This window comes from Neodiprion fabricii, chromosome 2 (genome assembly GCF_021155785.1).
Source record: "Neodiprion fabricii isolate iyNeoFabr1 chromosome 2, iyNeoFabr1.1, whole genome shotgun sequence".
Lineage (NCBI taxonomy): Eukaryota > Metazoa > Arthropoda > Insecta > Hymenoptera > Diprionidae > Neodiprion > Neodiprion fabricii.
In genome coordinates, this window is record NC_060240.1 from 33,739,480 (window position 1) to 33,760,624 (window position 21,145).

The 21,145-nt window shown below is 40.7% G+C and overlaps 1 protein-coding gene across 2 annotated transcripts in view; it reads right to left on the reverse strand.

Annotated features, from left to right (window-relative positions):
* LOC124175536 (diacylglycerol O-acyltransferase 1) overlaps positions 1-16,124 on the reverse strand; it is a 48,158-nt gene extending 32,034 nt beyond the window's left edge. The window contains exons 1-3 of one of the 2 annotated variants that reach the window (XM_046555898.1): positions 16,045-16,124; positions 6,348-6,476; positions 1,379-1,473 (exon numbers count right to left, since the gene is read on the reverse strand). In XM_046555898.1, coding sequence (XP_046411854.1) covers positions 1,379-1,473; positions 6,348-6,476; positions 16,045-16,109 — 289 coding nt within the window. In that variant the 5' untranslated portion in view covers positions 16,110-16,124. Of the gene's footprint in view, positions 1-1,378; positions 1,474-6,347; positions 6,477-14,956; positions 15,698-16,044 lie in introns of those variants that run through there. The other variant, XM_046555897.1, reaches the window with a different exon arrangement.
* Positions 16,125-21,145: the final 5,021 nt, after the last annotated feature.

Sequence of the window (21,145 nt, forward strand, 5' to 3'; positions counted from 1 at the left end):
TGCAAAAGAAAGAAAGTAAGATAGAAAAAACAAACGGCAATATTTTCCCCGGTCTCTCTGCAATTTCGCAATCTTAATATCCGAGGCGTTGCTTGCTTGCTTCCTTGCTTGCTTGCCGTAAAAGCTAGGTATACGTTATTCGCGCTACTCGACGAAAGGATTTCACCTCCGCAGTAGCTCCACGGTAGTATTTATTTGCCAGTGACAAATCTTCGATGAAAAGTTTCAATACCACTTGAAAAATGCATCTGGCCCCCGGGGGCGGTGATGGCAGTTGCAGGCCGGGTACGGATCGCGGGGCGCGTCTCCGTTTTCTCGGGGTATAAAGGAGCGGCTGGGGGCTGGAGGTTGGGAGGATGGTGAGGAGGGAGAGGAGGTAGAGGGGGATTGAACGGTGGGTAAACAATGATCAGTGAGACTCGCGTCTGCCTCCATGGACCAACTTGGCAAGGCTCCATACGGCGCGACGCGACGAGGCGAAATAAGGAACAGATTAGAAAAAGAGAGTTGAAAGAGTAGAGGGTGAAAAAACGGAAGCAGGGAACAGAGCAGGGGATAAAAAAAATAAAAAAATAACAGGGTGCGGGGGGGAAGAAGCAAAAAAACACCAAGAGAGAGAGAGAGAGAGAGAGAAATATTACTTGGCGAGGATGCTTAGTTTGTTGCTTCTCCTCCTGCATATCTGTCTTTATTTTCTTACCATTATACGCACACGTGTATGTGCAATGTAAATGTATATACACACGGCTGCATATACATATATATATATATATATATATATATATATACGATACCAACTTAAGTTGTAGGTTTTTTTTTTTGCATTTTGTCTTTTTTTTTTTTTTCACCCCACTCGCCGAAAAGTCGCGACAACCTGCAGCCGTCTGCACTTTCACGATAAATTACAGACTCGAAACTTAATATACGCAACGATGCATACGCCACTTTCAAATTTATTTTTTGGTTATTTCTTCCTTCGTGTTTTTCATTGAAATAGGTATTATACATATACAATGTACCGACATGTACCTGCAGCTGCGGAACATTTTGTCAGCCCTATTTGTAACGATGAATATTTGTTTATTAAACTTGGTAAGAATTGAGTGTATTGAAAAAATATGAGTTAAATTTAACAATCGGGGTGAGATGGTGAGGAAAATTTTTTTTCACGCCGCGGCGTCGAATCGCTATAATACAACTCTGTAAATGTGAATCAGTATATTTACAAGTATACCTATACCACTGGAAAATATTATTGTTATCAATGATTCCTAGACTGGTATTCAGTAAATTTTCAGTAATTTGACTTTAGAGAGAGCTAGAGAGAGAGAGTGAGAGAGAGACTGTAAATATATAATAACTTGTAAAGTCGACTTACAAAGAATTAAGACGATCGATGGACACTCGGTACCGCCGTTGTTGCTGCCGCTGAGAAAGAGGAACCACTGTCGAGGATCCACCCTGATTCCATACCTGAGAGAACGTAAGAAATATGTGCAAAAATCAGAGAGAATAAGATATCGTAGAGTATAATAGGAGAGAGGGGAAGGTTATCGTAATAATACGCAATATTTGAAATACAGTTTGTACGGACAATTGGAGTGTATTTGTTGAGCGCCTGTATATTTCAGTAATTTGCCTGTGAACTTAGTTCTCTTTATTTTTTATTTTCGCGCATAACAATAAAATTTTCATACAATTACGTTCCAATCACTATTAAATTGTAGTCGATACAGACGCTTGTCTGAAATTTTGTCCGAATTCGAAGACTCGGGCAAAAATATTTCGTGTAAGTAAAAGATGTATTCCACTTATAGGAATAAATCAGGCGCGATAACGAAATCATCGGCGATTAATCCTCGCGACGATTTTAAGCTCCGTTCGTTTGCGTCAACAGCGTATAAACGTATAATTCATACGTGCTTCCGTCAACGAGTCGGCGGGCACAAAAGACGGGGTAGATGAAGACGAATAAAGGAGAAGGAAAGAAAAAAGAAAGTAGAAAAGAATAAAAGGACAAGCGAAAGATAAAATTTTCCATCCGCTCGTCCTCCGCTTTTCCCGTGCAGTTAGCAGCCGTCTGCATGGAGTTTAAAGCCGAGGTGTATGGGTGCATGGTGTAGGCGTACACCTGTACACACGTACGTTGTACCTACCGACGGCTATAAGCAGCGTAAATAATAAATTTCATCCTGTCCAATTCATCCGAAAATGTGAAAGGATCTTCGGAGAGAAAAGACTCGGCGAAGGCAAAAGTCCGCCGCCCTCGCCCGCGCAATTTAATGGAGAAGAAAAGCTTAAACATAGGCTCTAGCCTAATCATGATAAATGAGTCTTATTGTCCGAGTAATTAAAGTAGGTATTTCGAGGGAAGTCGACGCGGCTTCGGCGAAATAACGCTTCTTTTCTACAGCTATGTACATATTTTTTTTTATCTGCATGTATATTGTACATACAGATATATGTACGTGTGTCTACGTGCAGTAATTGCTGTGCGTTTATTTGATAACATGATAAAAGTTCAGTCGGATGAATGAGTTTCTTTTTCCTCTCTTTCTTTCTTCTTTTGCCTCAATAAACAGAAAATATCCGAATATTCGTAATTACGTGTCAATTGAACTGAATCGATAAAAATCCATCGGGTGATCTTTTTTTTTTCTTTCCAATCGTGCATATTCAGGGTTCGTACGTTTTTTTGGAATCTAAAGTTCCCCGACTTTTCCAGTAACCTTTCAAGACATACGACGCTGATTGATTACAAATTTTTTTTGTACACACAGTAACTATCTTACTGTCCGACTATCAATTTACAAAAAACAACCTGCAATTTTCCGTAAGAAAAAAAGAACAAATGAAGGTTTGGTATCAAGTAATATACATGGAATGCATGATGAAGTGTTGCGACGAAACAAAATTTCGAGTGCAATCTTTTTTTTTCTTTAAGATCGATTGTAATTTGTATAAGAAGAAGTTTATTTCTTCGACAGACTCGAAATTCCACTTCTTATTTTTGAAATTCCCTGAGTTTCCCCGCTTTTTCAGGTTTTCTCTGTGCTTAGGAAGCCTGATATCGTACGAGATGCGTCGCATTTGTATAATTCGTTGAGAAACAACAGAGGTCCGGATGATTTGGCAGAAAGTTTTTAAAAAGTCGGGCATACGTTAGAAGCGTACACAGGAGCCGTGATGGTGAGAGGGAAAAGAGGATGAAATTTGTAAAACGGATTTCGTTAACAAAACGAACCCCCTCTTCAGAATCCTGAATTAATAAAAGCCGCCTAGAGGTACAATAAGGCCGGTTGCTTGTCTTTGAAACTTTGTACACACACCCAATAATTAAATGCCAAGCCGAAAAGAGACGGTTGTCGCTAATTATTAATATACAACGAACGTAAAAACAAACGAGCGAGACCCCCTTGAATTAGTCATATGGTTACGTGCCTAACAACTTCGTGGAAAATCTAATTACCTTACACAATTCGGGCCGCGTTATAACCTGGGTGAAACGATGATAAAATCAAATTATAATTTGGTGACAACAAAACAAAAAATACAACTAAATAAGTGAAACGTATAATCCCACCAGCGACCTGTGTGAACCTAGCACCCGACTATTTTTTCAATCACAATTTTAAAACGACAAGGTACATACCCATGTTTAAAAAGATTTTTCCTGAATTCAAACGATTTGAAAAGCTTCAAATTTCAAGAAGGCATAAACCCTTGAACATAAACCCTTCGTCCGATAAACTGCCGACTCTCGTAAAAACGCGAGTTAAATAGTGCGGAGATATTTAACGCGGGATTCGTCCCGATCATTTCACCCCAAAGGCTCGGGAATACATGTATGTCAATCGGCTTACGAGCTGCATGCGGGGAATCGAAGCAGCAGCAGCGGCAACAGACTGCAGCGATTCCCCTGGATTTCGAGCATATTTCACCACAGCCCCAGAATCTATCCGCGAATCGTTGCCATAGTCAAGATTCTCGATTATTATCGGTCGCATACTTGCATGCCTGAAATCCAGCTCTAAGTACTTCGAGTACCTTGCATTGCTGCAGCCTCCGTTAATTGGCCCGACGAGGGACGCGATATATGCCCGTTCCTGATTTAAATCAGGCGCTCCTCGTTGCGTGCGCGCGATTCATTCGCGAAATTCACTAATTTATCGCTCCTACGTTAGACATTCTACTCGGCGTAAAAGAGAAAAAAAACAAAAAAAATAAAACATGAATAAATAAACTGATCGTGGGCGTCAAATTCACGGCATCTTCTTTTCTTCTTTTTTTGTTTTTTTTTTTTTTTCATTTCAATCTGCCGCAGACGGAGTATATGAAAACTACTGAAGAGGTATGTTACTGAAACACTATTAACCCTTCGACTCATAGTGGTAAGTATTCTTACCACCTATTTTATACCAATTTTTTATATATTCAAAGAACTTTGAAAACATATTTCGCTGCGAGTTTTTGCTATTTCTGATATCATACTAACAGATTTTCAATACTCGAGAGTGGTTATTGCGATATAACGTAAATTATTATTGTTAGAAACTAATTGATTGAAAAAAATCGTGAAAATTGAAGAAATAATTTATTTCTGAGAAAGTTACCCCTCTACACGCATACGTGGTTTATATAAATTATAAGCTTTTGGGGTCGTTGACTATCGCTCTGAAATAAAATTTAGAAAATTCAAGATGGCGGGCGAAAATGTCAAATTCGATCGAATCCGGAGGCAAAACTCTGTCCAGGGATTTTTGGGGTTACCGAATACGAATCTGAAATCAGATTTTGAAAGTTCCGTACGTCCAATCCAATCAGCGACCCCGAAAACCCCTGAATAGAGTTTTTTAACCGGATTCAATCAGATTTGAAATTTTGGTCCGCCATATTGGGTCCGCCATCTTGAACTTTTGAAATCTAATTTCAAATTCGTAATATTGTTATAAAACTTGACTCGGCACAATCATATGTGACTCAAAGGGTTAAAAAATTGATCAGTGCAATCGAATGAAATTTTTGAAAACGTAATATTTTGCTACTAGAGTATAGAGAATAAAATGAGAACGAAAAGACGTTGAAGAAAAGGTGCGGAGGCCGCGAACGTTGTAAGCTTGCCGCGTTATTCAAATTGCGGTAAGGTGAGTACAATGAATAATTAGTAAAAGGGGTATATATTATAGCAGTTGCGTCAAGTTGTATAAAAGTTGGCAAACGAGCGGCGGCAGCTATATCTATATGCGTATCTGTTCATTTATAACATACATACGTTATAAGTATACGTGTACAAGGTGTATAATATATCTACGTATCTACGTGACAAAAATTTATCACACTTCTTAACGAAGTGAAACTTTAAGAGGAACTTTGAGGCGGTATAATTACTTCGGTTGGTATCTATAAGTGCCCTCCTTAACTCGGGCGAGTACAAGGTAATTATACCAAAACATCTCTTATCTTTGCATGTATACGGTGTATAAAATATATCCACAAATCCACACGAGTATCGATTAATACGATTATTTTCTTTTGGTTCTGTCAATGTTTTACCGCTATTTAACATACTTTTTTCAAAAAATATATTGTCCATTCTGCGACATACGATTGAATGATTTCTCGACTTGATTGCGTGGAAAGAGATTGTCGATGAATCTGATATTAGTATATAATATATGTGAAGAAATACAGGCTTTGGGGTTTTATTCGTGAAAAAATGAGAGTTAAAATACTTGTATAATGTGTACGTAATAAATTATATGAAATATACGTATAATTTCGGGTATTACGTTCATTCAGAGAATTTCTGAGGCCGGAGTTGAGATTCTTTGGAAAATATTGAATACAACATGTAAGAAAGATTTAATTAATCAGCTCAAAAGTTTTCTCCCACTTTCTCGGACGTCGTGGTATAGAAAAAAGTTTTTCACCTACCACCCTCGGACGCCCAGCGGCGTTTAGTATCGTTTCCCAGCTACCCTTCGGAAAAGAACTTTTCCTCGACGGAACGTGATATCGTCATTATTTATTCAGTTAACAGGGAATTGTTCTTCCGAGTTTTAAAGGTTTCGTGTTTGAGTTTATTTGTTCGAAGGTACTTTACGCGCCGGTTATATTGCGTGCCGATAAAGACACCCACCCACTCATGACGCCTTTCAAATTCATGTACATACACAATATATAGACTTGTACATCCACATCGATTCCGTGAAAACTTTTCAATGGATTTATCAAAGTCTGTGTCTGATGTTGTATTATCGCGCGAACAATACATCAATTATTTTAAACCCCTTATTGATAAGAAAGAAAAATGATATTTAATTAGAAAAAATCCACCGTCAACTCACTTTATGAAATTCTCGAGAAGCAGGCGAAATCCACCGATGCCAAGTAGCAGAAAACCCCAGTTAATGAAACCGGTGAAATTGTTGAAATCGGAAGTCCAGGAAAACAGGCTGTCCCTGGGTCGATGACATCTGAAACAGAAACACAATGCTTGGTTTAATTCCAACTTGATTTAATTCCAAGTTCCAAACGCCTCAATCTACGAAATCCCATTCGGGGTAGAAATATAAAAACCAAAAATTGCTTGCTCCTCGATTCGAGGCAGGCACAAACGGACGAAAAAATTGAGGAGTAGGTACTTAAAGGTAGGATACACGGTGCGATCAAAACGAAACAAAAATACCGACAATCACGGAAAAAAAAAACTGTCGCAACACGGAATTAATTTAGGCAAACAGTTCCGCTCGTTTAACATTTCCCCAGGTATACCCTCTTGGCCACGGCCTCTCACACGTACAGACGCGAAATTCAGAGGTTCACCTATTAGGTGTGTTTGCGGAGCCAAGAGTCGACGGCATCCCCTTCAACGCAGAGTTCGTACTCACCGACTGGTAAGTGGACAGTGTACTAACGATGCTCCGTCTTTCCTGATGAATTTTGAAAAGCGTCTGTCTCGACAAAACGCGGAGAGTAGCTGGTGTACGAAACACGTTAATAATAGAGTGCAAGCAGCCAAGCTTATCTCGACGGTGCAGCGAGCTCTTGAGAATCCGGCAACGGTAACAACGACGATATCGGTACCGAGGAAAATCATTGCGACGCTGAAAGTTCGTCCAATCATTTTTTGCTGATCCGGTACAAATAACTTCCTCCAGATACGGTTACACCGGGCCTGAATTTGTGCGTTTTTCAATATTTCTCCTTCCTAAAATTTTTCCTCAAAATCGTAAGGAATGACAAGTTTGGGATAAAATTTTTTGAAGTCTTATCTGAAGACTTAAAAAATTGTGTTACGTACATTTTTGCAAAATTTTTTTTTTCACGTTCTCTTAGTACCACTAGATTCGATTTCCAATTTTGGTGTTAAATATACGTATTAACGGTAGTGTTGATATTTAAATATTCATCTACACTCACTAGTTGTCGTTTATGGTGATTTTAAGCATATTTAGAACTACGTAAGTACAAGAGAAAAAGATTGAACAGAAGTTTTGAAGAAAGTAGAATTTTGAATTATCTAGTCTCTTAAGTCTCGTTTGAAACTAACGCTGTTCATTTTGTATCTAAGCATTCAGTTTTATATTCGCTGTATTTTGTTGATTTTTCTCCTAAAAATTGTTAAAAAATCTGTAAATATGAGTATCCAGCATAAAAATAAATCTCGATGTGCTGTAAAAAAACTAGCGATATATTTTAATTCAACGAACCTAAATACCTTAAAAAAAAGCATTGTTAATTAAGGGGGATATCAAAAGTTATACTTCGCAGGCCTGTGTAATCAACCAATTACAACGCTGCACTGACTGTGAAGCGATAGTCGCCCGTATGCAAAGTGATTTACCGCCGATAGAAAATCTACCATTCTCAGCATCTTCTACACCGACCTGTATATGGAGATTGGAGAGGAGCCGTGGGAATCGAAACGAAAATAAGTTTGTCTACCCGGACGGCATGAAGCCGTAGGAACTGTCCGAGAGACTAGACTCTCAAGTGACGTCACACCGATCGCCGGTCACATGAGACCCGTTTACCTACCTCTTCATTCGTAGTGGAAAGAGTCTCTTATAACTGTACCGCGATTCCGTGCTCGCCGGTGTCACGGAACAGGAGATCTGTCAGTTAATATGTTTTGGAGTGCGTAAGAATTGACGATATTAGTTTACCGACATCCCGGTAGGTTTAAACTTCAACACTTTGCCGATTATCCTCGATTTTCTACGTTCCCTAAATTCTCAAATCTCAGTATCCATCCTCCGTCTCTCTTATTGTTAATCTCCGCGTGACAAAAAATGGGACGCAAAAAAATTTCCCGATCACGTATTATAGAATGTAGATGTACTTGCGTGGGTATAAAAAGTTGAATACTAGACAAACGGCATTTCAAATTATACAATACTGAAAAACGCTGGAACAGGTTTAAAAATCGGTACCCACGGTGAAACAACACGAAGAGTTAGAAAAGTGGAGAAAAATTCTGTCCATTGACTGATCCGTACTTTGAAAGTTGAAGGATCCCGAGATTTGCCCGTACAGACAATAGGAGCGAGAGTCGAGATACGAGAGATGAGAGACGAGAGACGGGCGGAGGCGGGTGAAGGAGAGGGGCCGAGGATCCCCTCTTGTACAAGGTACAGGATGGGTACCTACAGCTGGACGAGAGGATAGGGGAATCTGAAAACGGTCCTCGTAAAAGATACAAAGGTGCGAAATCTTTTGTTTCCGGATTGTCTCGAGAGGCGGCGAGAGGTGGAGGACCGCTTCTGAACGGGGATGAGTCCACAAAAGGGGGATTCCCCGTCTCTCGACGCGCCGCGACGCCGAGCGTTAAGTGGAACGAACCATGGATACAGGTTCCACCGACGTTCCAAATATAATATACATATACATATATGTATAGCAATGCATAGGCGGACGCGTGCCTACGGTCAGGTGTATTCGGCTGTTCCATGGTAAAAGCAAAGTGCCGTTTACGGAAAAAAAGCGAGCAGGATCTCTCAGATTAGGAGAGAAGATCGTTGTTTGTAGAGGCGTATGAAATCCTCGGGAAATTATCAGAAATTTCGACTATATGACGGTAATGACAAACCGACTGACGGTATTCTTGGCCACCGCCATCATGATTTCCGGTTTTAGTTCTTTTTATTCATACTTTTCTAGATTATACGATTTTATACATCCGGATGATAAAGGATTTTCTTTTCTACGTGTGTGGCACTGCTCTTTGAGCACCTTAAAACGAGCTTGGCAGCAAACCATTACGGCACGCGTGTGTGTTCGCAGCAAGTGTATAACCGTTGGGCGATTTTCCTCCTGGCAACGGAAGAACCTGAATATTTGAATGACAGGCGGATACGGGAGTATTACTTACCTGTGCAACGCAGGTGTAGCGTTAGCAGGAAAACTCGAATGCCAGACTCAAGAGCGGCAGGCATTGTACGGATAGATACCAACCGGCGTAGCGATTCATAATTCAGTGGTGGAAATTAAGCTTATACCTTTCAACATTCGTTATTTATTTCATCCGGTCCGGTCCTTTTGGAACGGTCGTGCCGTTTTACTTTTTCAGCACGTTTTTGGAGGCTGGTCAATTATTTCGCCTAACTATTTATACGTATGTATCATGGATGCGTTTTTAACGAACCGACACCCGAACAACAGAGCATGCAGGATTTTCCCTTCGGAGCTGCGATTCGACCGGAGATCAAGCCGACGATGATAATTAGAGGGAAAAGCACGAGTGAGAAAAATTTCATAAGTACAGATACGACCAACTACGACTTTGTCGGGGGAAAAAAAAATTAACACGAGACGAGGTGATTTTTCTCAAGATTTTTAATTGCCTTCGAGTTTTTAATCGCGATCCTGCAGCAGCATAACTGTTTCCTTTGCAAAACAGAAAATTATAAGACGCCACGTAACCGTGACGCCGGAAAACATTAAGGGACCCAATTTAAACTTGTTGGGAGCCAAAGTTTTCGATCCCCTGTAGCGACGACGTCAACCTGCCGAAAGATAAAACCCACCCAAGGCAAGTGTTTGATAAAAAAGAAATAGCATAATTTCCGTAACTCTGGTAAAGAGATCGGGCGGCTTATCGTCAGTGGCGAAATTTCAGCTATGGTTCAAGATCTGTAAAACGAACGTCATCGATCACTTGCACAGTGTTTTCACATAATTTCATTGCTTTCTCAACCATTTTCGGCTATCAATGAGTCGGAATGAAAAATTTTCACCCATTAATTGAGTTGATATTTGGCCTGCTTTTTGAAATCTAAAATCTTTTTCCAACGAATCACTTTCGTATCGGTCAAACAGCCGTGAAAGAGTAACAGGTGTATACAGGTTACATGGAGATGAATATCTGTAACGCCATAAATATACAAGCAAGGGTTGTTCATTCGAGATAAACCGCTGAGAGAATTTATTGTGAAACGGGAACCGATCCGATGTGAATATACGTATATTGTTAATATATTATATGATTATTTATTTTTTATCTCCGCGCCCCTTCTTGACAATTATCAGTTGTCGTTTTAATCTGTTGCGTAAGCTCGAGAATAATTATTCCAGATTGTAATACCCTTGTTGCGTTGTTGCTGCAGGCAGCTGATATACGAACGACCCTCCTCGTTATTTCCCGATTAATCACATAACTCGGATATATCCCAATAAATAATAGGTTTAAATTGTACAATGTATCACGGGCACGTTGCTAACACTTGTTGAAAATCATAAATCAATACGAAAGTCTTTGCATAAATTTCATTGAAATAATTATGAAAACAAAATTATCAGACAATTTCGAGGTCGAAGGATCTTTTGGAAAGACGTTCGTGTCCACTTGTATCGTACACGCGAACGCGTAAGGCATACACGTATTTTGTACGTACACACGCGAGATGATGTGGAATTTCGTCAAGTTTTCTCCCGCTTCGCATTATTACTTTTATAATCCGTCAGTCCAATTTCGTTGAGCAGCAGCTTTTCAACATCGCGGTTACACGTGTGTGCGCCGTATATGTACAATACGACGTACGTGGCATATAATATAAATGTACACGTATGGGAACGCATTGTACGAAAAACGGGCCAACATGACAATATAATATCTCAACGTATAGAAATGAATTGTGTATTATCGGGCCATTATATATCTCACTGTGCGAAAAATCTGGATTGAAATATCCATTTGGATATAATTTTTATCACAGGAACTAAATAAGAGAGTTGCGAATAATTTCCTAAGGGTGTAAAATAACTCTCACGAAAAGGCACGAAGTAAAACCCTGAGCAATTTCTCAGCCATCTTATTGTTAGACTCGATGTAATGCGCCCGTGTGAGAATCAATTCGATTTCCTTTCGATAGATTGATTTTTTTCTTTTCATCGCGTTACATTGAATTTCTTTTATACTAGAATTTGCACGGTAAAAAGAAAATTTGCGACTGGAGTGCGAGAAGCAGGCATCTCATTGTTATCTGTACTTAGTGAAAGGTCCGTATGAGCTTTCAACGTTTTCCTTCTTCAGTTTCCCCATTTTCTGATTTCCCTTTCTTTGAAAATTCCCGAGCAATAATCGCGCCACAGATCTATTATGTACCCAACGATTTCGCAGCGAAGCATCGATGCCCATAGACTACCATTTTTCGTCTGTATACAGAATGGATTCTGTTTTTCAATGCACGCGGCGCGAAGAGGAAATAAGTTGTTAATTTAACGAATTTGAATAATCTTAATTTACCCAGGCAGGTAGGTGGATGAATAGGTATTAAAAGTAGGGAGGGGTATGAATTACGTGAGGAGGAAAGAAATCGATGAGATGCTCAAGCCGGATTGAAGAATAATAATTAAGCGTTAACCGGGTAAAACGTTTATTAATTAACTCATCACAACGTAACAGCGCGGTAACCCCGATACTTTCTCATCAATTTATCCTATAACGAGTTTACAATATCTGTTCACTTGGAATAGTTGTTAATTATTTCTGAAAAAGAAGGAAGCTCGTCGTACCGAGAAGTTGAGAAAGACCTGTTCAAACCAGACGGTGAATTTGAAACTGCAGATTGGTTTTTTCTAAGATTTACAAGGTAAACTGAAAATCCGCACCATCGCCCCGATAGCTCATCTAAAGTGAATGCTTGATTTCTAAAGTGGGCATGCGGCGGAAGTTTATACGGTTTCGCCTTTAATTGCAAAGTTTCCGAAAATAGGGTAGATTGAGTGCTCGGCAAATATAACGACGTGAGCAAACACAACGTGTCTGTCTGCTGCTGCATCGCGTAGGCTCGCCTGTCCGTAAGACTTGTGAACAATAATATTGCAACTTGCTGAAATTACAATTCACTTTCGGCGATTGATCGAAGTGTGATTAACGAAGTGAAGACGGATAAAAATACCGCATAAACGACTAAATAAGAACGCAACGATAACGAGACCGTTTATCTAAAATTGGTTAAATTTCTTGACAGAAAAATGAGATCGAAACTGTTTGGAAAAATGAGCCAAGATAAAAGGATAGATTAATATTATTACACCGCGAAATATGTAACTATGAGCTATTCGTATAAGGGGGAGGAGGTAATTCGATTTGGTATTAATACCTGTGTTACTCATACCGCGTGGTAAAATTATCACCGGTCTCCTCGGACGGTAAATACGTAATGTTAATTACTAAGTTCGATAGTAATTTGCGTATGCAGATTGCAACTTTCGCAAGTATAAATTTATTACCCGAGAGGGAGACGCCCTTTGACCCTGAACCAGTGACCAGTTGCCCTGCCTCCTCTACGTTCACCGAGTGAGAAACACTTATGAATTATGCAACGTTCCTGCAGCGTCATCCAGAAGATTGTGAAGCGACTGCTTGACCTTGCAGACTCGCCCAGTCGATTCAATGTGTAGTAAAATGTTGGTGGAAAAAGGGAATTGAAGAAATAAAATCACCAGGTTTCAACTATCCGCTTAATCAAGGCATTTGTTTTTTTTCTTACTCCGGGATACCTAATTAGGTCGTTGAATGAAGAATTTGGAAAACTTCTATCAGGCCCGTTGGATAGAATGACGAACAATGATTGACACGTACTTTTTCTTTTTTCAATTCAATGTTTATTAACCAAGATACGTAGCAGTTTGAAATTGACGCGTGACGTGAATGAATTAAAAATAATAAATAATGAAGCAAAAAAACTGCAGCTGTAATACTTTACAAAGCATACGGTATCGGTACACATATTATCATTCTTATCAGTTCTAAATCGTTGCTTATCGCATTCTCCACAAATTATTGATAACTTGAATACCCGCTACGGCCTGCAACTGTGGGTATAGTTACGAAGGCTGAACCGCGAAATTCGACGGTATTTGCAATTAGTCTGTTCAATCCCGCTTTTTACAAGTCGAAGAGCAATATACGCAACAAATTCAAATCTCCCATGCTGATTCGTTGGACGAATAGAGGTTCCAGTGAGAAAATTCCGTATCCATGAGCGAGTTTAAAAACGGTTCTAAACCGCCTTCGAGAGATTTATCTTATCCGGAAAACCTCTGCTCCTCGAGAAATAACTCGCGTAATCTTTGATGGAGAGCGTATAAGCTCGTTATCGAGGTTCTAGGGGAGGATACAAAACGAACGTTCAAGAATCGACCCGCTAGTGTGAATTTGGGATTTCTAACGGTAGCATCCCATGAATAAATCGATGTTCCGTAGGCGGTCAGGTTACTTCTATGGCAAATACAGAAAGTTCTACAACTTGCATAAATTGCATAAATAATTCCGGCACGTTTATTATTTATACACAATGTACGACGATGTGCAATCCAAATTGCAAGCAGTTATCCGAATAGTACACCGACATTCTCCCAGTATCCAGAGTACTCGCCCGTAGCATCCGATAAATGATTATATGCTTACGATTTTCTCGAAACAACTATCTATCGAATTTATCGTTGGCAACATTTCCGAATCATAAAACGAAAGACCAGCACCAACATCTCACCATTGTGATTCAAAGAAGCTGTAGTTTGAAATCTACGAAACTGTAGAACTAACCCGAATGCCAACGCGCCCTTTGACATATATTCATAGCATCCAACATTCGAGGTGGTAAGTTCACGCGGTTCAAGAATCGTACTCAAAAAACAAAGCAAAAAAACGACTGAAAAGAAGACACGCTCATTGAAGGTACGACAGTTCCGATCATGACCCGGACCTGGACCAACATCCAGCAGAGACGTCGTTAATAACGAAATAAAAAAAAAAAGAAATAGAAAAATAAGGAACTCAAGTATAAACAAATGAAACAAAAAGCAGTAGTTATCACTCGCAGGTTAATCCGATATCATCGACTGGCGCACTTTCTGAATCTGTGACCTCTCTACATCGATAGCGCGTCTTTCCCTCCGCGAGGTGAGCCATTGAGTAAGCCTGAAACGTCGAGTAGGACGAGGAGTAGCGGCAGAGTGGTGGGGGCGCAACGGGGGAGGGGGAAGGGGGCAGAGAGGCGTTGGGGAAGGAGGAGGGGCGGGGGGGGGGGGGACTCTAGTTGCGATCGCAGCGACGCGACGCGAGGAGTTGCGCGTGGAACTCGCGCCGGACGGTCGTTGGCGTTTATCCGTTTCTCGCTCGGCGAATTTGCAAAATGGAATGCCAGATCTCTCGTTGATACGTACGCAATACATTCAACAACGACGAATCTCCGAGGTTGTAGGATTAGCGGGGGAATAACAGTAAGAGGCACGGAATAGTTTTCATTTCGATATTTCTTTTTCCTCGTCTTTCTTCCATCGAAGCCGTCGTGCTGCGGACGGCGACGTAGGAAATAATCAATCGTCGACGACACTCGGTGCGCGCTGCGTTACGTGCGTAACGTAGAACGCGATTTATCCGGGATATCAAACAGTCAAGTGTTTCGATCCTCTCCTTCCTCGTTCCAGATATGCGTTTTATACTCACGGTTTGTCGGGCTGCGAGCTCCGCGCCCGTTTCTCAGCCATCTGTATCTCCTCGGCGCGGGTAACGCTCTTTGCTCGCCTGTACCTGACCCGGGTTTCCGGCTCGCTGCGATCCTCTGCCATCGCCTCGCCCGACGCCCGACACACCAGATTCTATATTTAACCGCACTCTACTTATTCACGATTCGACGCACCGAACGGCCACAGACGACCAGCACTTGCCGTCAACTGGACGCTCTGTACTCGGAAAACGATTAGCGCCGCTTCAGAGATATTATCCGGCGATTACGGTACGCGACACGACGATACGCGTGTGTCTTCGCTCGCTCTACTCGCGCGACTCGCGCCCGGCGGTGTAACCGATATTTCCGACCGGTGTCTGCCGCTCTCTCGCTTTCTCTCTTTATCTCTCAGCGACTCTCTCCCTCGGTTCTCGATTGTTTTTGTTTTTCACTTTTGTTTTCACCGACGTCGAGTTTTCGGCACCGGTATTGTGACCTACGCCACACTCTCTCGCTCGCACGTTCGCTCACTCGCGGTATTGTGAAAGTGATCTGTAATACCGACAACCGCTAGTCACTTGGCATGACTGTAATGTTCATAGAATTCACATGTTTCAATCACGTAAGTTTTGCCCAGGCGGGCCTAACGTCTTTACCACGGCGATAACAACCTTCCGACTCGTTGATGATACGAGGATAAATTATATCTACCGACTACAAGACGAGTCTATAACTAACTAACTAACGAACGAACGACTGACCGACTATTTCAGCTTTTTTCTGCTTTTCTTTCGCTTACTACTCCGCCTTGGTTTTTTTCATTCCTTTTTTTTCTTGCGCTCGGTTTCCCTCTCTCCGGGAAGATAACGAGACGATAATCGGAGAATATGATAGAAGGCTAAGTAGGGGGGAGAACCGGACGCCGTGCGTATCGTTTAGATACAACTGCAGACGAGGTGATTTACGGTTTCATTCGTTTCCTCGGATCCCAGGAATTTTACGTTAATCGAGACCCGATTCCACGCGTTTCAGGGACGTCCTGGAAGCTTATCGACGAAATGTGTACCTATGTGTGGATTTAATTTACCGGGGGAACTTTTGCGAAAATCGGCAGCAACTCTCGCTCGTCAACGATCGGTTGGACGGAAGCATCGGTTTATCGTCGAATCAACGTCAAAGTCCAAACGATTAACTGACGGAAGGCCTGACTTGGCAATTCCAGCTGTGGCGATTTCTTCGGTGAACATATGATGCGAAAGGGCGTTGCTGAGTCAGCAATATGGCGGCGATAACAACGAACAGCTGATCGTTTTATGCAGTTTGCGGGCTCGCTGCAACGCGAGATGGTTCGAACAGGATATGTTGTCGGGCTTTTATTCTGTTGGCTCGTAGTGTCGAGTCGTAGCTGTAAGTAAAAAATAGGACGAACAAGGACTTGAAATTGAATATGCGATTATTTCAATTTTTGAAAATGCAACGGTATTCGATAACACACGAATTATACGATCAAGCAGCTTGAGCGATATTCGCACCAAGACGGAACGACGCGCACAAGATAATGAACCGTGAAAAAAAAACAATTTGATTGATTGAACGAATCGTCACACATATTCACAATCGGCAAAATGTGTCTGAAAGTACTCTTTTCGCCTATCAATACTCGTACACGCATCTTTCAGTAACACTGTCGCTAAGTTTTGAATAAATTTTATCGCGTCACGTGTTGGGCGAGGTTATAAGGTTAAATACAACTGAATATGAATGAGCTTTCTTTGCCGCTGTTCCTGCGTCTACCGCGTTGCTATCAGTTCATTTATATAGATGGCATTCCACGTCAAATCGACTTGGTCCTGACCTCTCCGATTGGGTTGGCGATTTTTTGTACGATAACGAATTCTTTGAACGCTGAGCCGTATAGGGCCGGCGTTCCCTTGATACTTTTTCGAGCTTTTTTCGAAAGAAAGCATTTTAAAAAATTAGAAGGAATAGTGAATCTACTATTGGCGGTGGCCCAAATATTTTTATACCTGACACATGATTTTTCAGAATTCATTCAGATTGTTAAATTGTTCTGATCAATACGGTCGTTTTCAAAAGTCGTAGCTAATTCAAATCGATACCGAAAGTTTTGAAAAAGACGAGTGCCTTGAAGAGTCAAAACAATCATATCGAAAAATCGGGAGCCAGATCGGAGAGGTCAAGGGTAAGACCCAGGCCGATTTGACATGGAATGCCCCATAATTATGTGTACACACGATCAGAGAGCGCATTATATAAACAATAATCAATTATATATTGCACATCTTGCTGAATTCATCAGGGTGATCACAACCTGAGAGCCGTACTTACAGAAATGAAAGAGATGTTGAATGCAAATGTGAATACTTGATTGCAATTTGCGTTGGTTATTGTCATAATTATTATATCAATTTATGCCGTAAGAGCTGTTTTATAGCAAAAACAAGAAATTACGCAATAAATAATCTCTGTGTACACATAACCTGCACCGCGTTTCAGTACCTGATGATAAATTTTGAATTTACTCTATAATAAATAATACCGCAAGGAGGGTCTCGAATGAATAATTTTATTTTACTTTCGATTCTTCTCTCATTATCCTTATCACCTTTATACCCGAAGATTTGCGTACACCTAAAATTAAGTGATACGTTCCTTGGAGGCATTGAAAATAACATCGTTCGTTTTACTATCATTATCATTATTATTGTTTTTATTGTTGTTATTATTATTATTGTATAAAAATTGAGTTCAGTCGAGGTTCGGCCTTTGTTACATCTCAGGGATGGTACGAGCATACCTATTATATTTTTTCAATATCGCGCTGCTGGATATCATATCCTCCACGTTACGTGCTTCAGCATTTTCAAGAGCCAATTCAATTTTTCATAACGGCAATTTATATACCAATACTCCCTGCGCGTCGCCGATGTTGCTGCAGGCGGAGAAAAATACTGGCGAATAATCCCCCTGATAAGAACTACCTCTTACACGAAAATATAACGCGATATGGTAATATGCATCCGACTACTCTACTATCCGATAAGCCGAAGTTTTCACATATAATCTCTGTTATCCCAAACACTTGCTGCAGCTCGCAACGGGGTAAACATAAAAATTGAAAATTGAAACACATTCGAAAAGAGAAAAAAAATAGGATATGTGTTAAACAATTCTCGAACGTGGCATGCTCTAAAACGGTTGTGAGGGTCCAAAGATGGGTTCTGGGAAAAGGTGAGCATTCTACATTAAATGAAAGATCATGCTCGTTTGATTTTTCGCGTTTTTGTCATTTTTTATTTCACAGCTTCTTAGGCACAGTGAACAAAAAAATTTTTTTTCATCTTTACATCAATCAAAATATCAATTTACGTTGTAAGAAAGACCACCACTTTTATCAAGTCTCCAGTTGATGTTTGAGAAATGTGTCCGACGACTTTGTCATTATTAATTCAATATCGTAAAGTGGTTGTAATTTAATAGAAACTTTTAATTTAGGAAAATAAGATCTGAGCGGAATATATAGTTATATTACGGGTCGTGATATTTGGGTAGAGTATAGATGTCGGGAAAGAAATAAAAATCGAAATGCTACGGCACGTTTCTTCGTAACTTGTGTAAAATGTATAAATAAAGTGAAAAATGGAATGAGGACGATCTTCCACACAGCTTAGAACGATCATCTTTCCCAGAATCTTCCGTTTAACCTAATCAAACATACCATGAATTGGCAGTTAGGAAAATCGCACGTTATTTTTTTCTGAAACACCTTAATACGTGCAACAGGAGTTTTGGTAAAACTCGCCGCTGAACGCCACTTTTAACGTGGTAGCAACCGAAAACGTCGTTTAGGTTGACTGTATTCGGCTTTCGGCGTTGAGCGCGTCGAATTGTCGCACAACGCAGGCGTGTTGAAATAAAATTTAGTCACGGGTCCTTTGTCTTCAAAATAATTAGACCACCGGGGATCAAGGCTATCAAAACGAAAGCGTGACAGAGAGAGAGAGAGAGAGAGAAAAAGAAGGCACGATGCGGGGACGGACATCCCGGAATCCCGGGGGAGGACTCTTTCGAGTGAAAAATGTTGCAAGAGTTTGAAAGCAATAAACGTCCCGAGATCACGTAGGATAGAGGTAGCCTGACTGCCTGCTTTCACGTCTTACACACACACCCTCATCCGCAAAGGAAAACCCTCATGGATCCCGGATGCGGTCTTTCCAGAGCGAGGAACTAATTAAAAGATGTGTAGGTATCCCGTTTGCCGGCTGCATTGCACCGCACACCGTCGAAACTTTCCTCCTGAGTTTGGTATTGCGCCGTGGTGCAACTGCAGAGTGAGGGTGGATCCGTCGCTAAATTGCTGGCTTAGGGACGCGTGACTCTACCTCGAAAAGCCCGGATCGAGAAATAAGGGACGGCCAATGCTCGCTCCACAAATTGTCCAAGGGGATTCGAATTGGCGGAATCGACTCTTTCTCTCGTCCCTAAGCGGGTTGGAATCGCCGGAACCGCGCCAAATGCTGTTTTCTTCACTAGGGTATTCGTCATTGTCATCGTTGATAAATTTTTCCTACACACATTTGCCGATGTTTTATGTTTATTAATACCTACAAGAAAGCAGTAATGGAGGATTTGCAAACTCCGATACCCAGGGAAAGAAATTTTCTCGAGGACTTTGTCGAAAGGTAATCGAAACGTTCGATTCAAATTAGCTCCTACAGACCCGTCGGATTCAGCCTTATTCCCGTGAAGTATGGCTTTCCTGCACCAGCACGGCGGTCGATAAATAACGAACAACAATCAGTCCGCATGAGGTTTTGCGTGCGTATATATATATATATATATATGCTAGTGTCGTGTTCGGAAACCAAGCAATAGAAAATTGCCAAAGGGTAGGTATTTACGATTGGACGGTGGGCTCCTTTAATTTATTTAAAACCCTCGGGCGACGCACACCCCCCACCCCCACCCCCGCCTCCGCAACCCCCGCGTTTGCCTGTTGTGAAATATTCACCGCTCCCCGGCATCGCTCCAGCCTTTCTACACAATGTTCCGTTTTTCAGAATCGCTTGATTGCTCGAATAGCGAGCAATGATATTGGAGAGATTGACAGGTGCCGAAGAAGTGTAAGCTAACAATCGCAATGGAATAATGAAAACTGGCACGTGGAAAAATGTGCACGGTCCCGGATTAATCGTGAGGATAAAAAGACTAAAAAGGCTATAGCCTTAGGCCCTCGAAATTTTCAAAATCAAATCTTTCAAAATATTACCTAGATTTTTGAAAATTCGGGTATTTGAACTCCTAATCTTTACCGTTGAAGGATCGCACGAATATCGACGTCCCATTGCAATCCAATTCCGAAGAATTGACTGCATAAATGTTTTCGAGAACTTTGTACATACGTGTACAAAATATCGTAAACTGCTAATTTTTTCCCCGGTACCGCAGGAAAATCTAAATGATTCGTCTCTGTTGAGCATGGAGAGTGAAATCGCTCGTGATTTAGACTTTGAAAACGTAAAGGACGATTTTGTCATTGCTAACGCGCAGGCGCAAAAAAAAATATCATATATAATTACTCAATATCGTAATACAAAATGTACAATACTATTTTATACGAACTTAATTGCGTAACAGAAATATAATAATAAAAAAGTATTTCTTAACCTTAGTCGATGAAATTTTCTGTCACCACTTTTCAAATTTAAACAATTGGGCAATCTTGCAGGACCGACATTGTACCTTTTTTGTAGAGCATCGTTAGATATCGTGCCCTGTTAATCGGGTCTCAGTGTGTACCTGTAATATAATTCACAGAATCTATAAAGCTTGTGATTTTTAATTTCTTCATTCCGGGCTCAGAATTTATGATACTAATCCTGTACGAATCATACAAAAAGTTGTGAGGAAATTAAAGAAAGAAAAAAAATAAAAAAAACAACGCGTAGGTTTTATTATTCCTTGATGTTCGGATTTGTTTGCAATAAGTTATTAATTATACAAACCCAATTATCGTCTGCAATTGGACGTACATCTAGTGAATTTAAAAAAAATAAATAAAGAATCTCTAACCATATTAATCAGCAAAGCGTGATGGAGAGCGTAATTAGTTGTTTCAATCAATCCAATTACTATCGACAGATCGCTGCTGTGGTGAGAAATGTAGA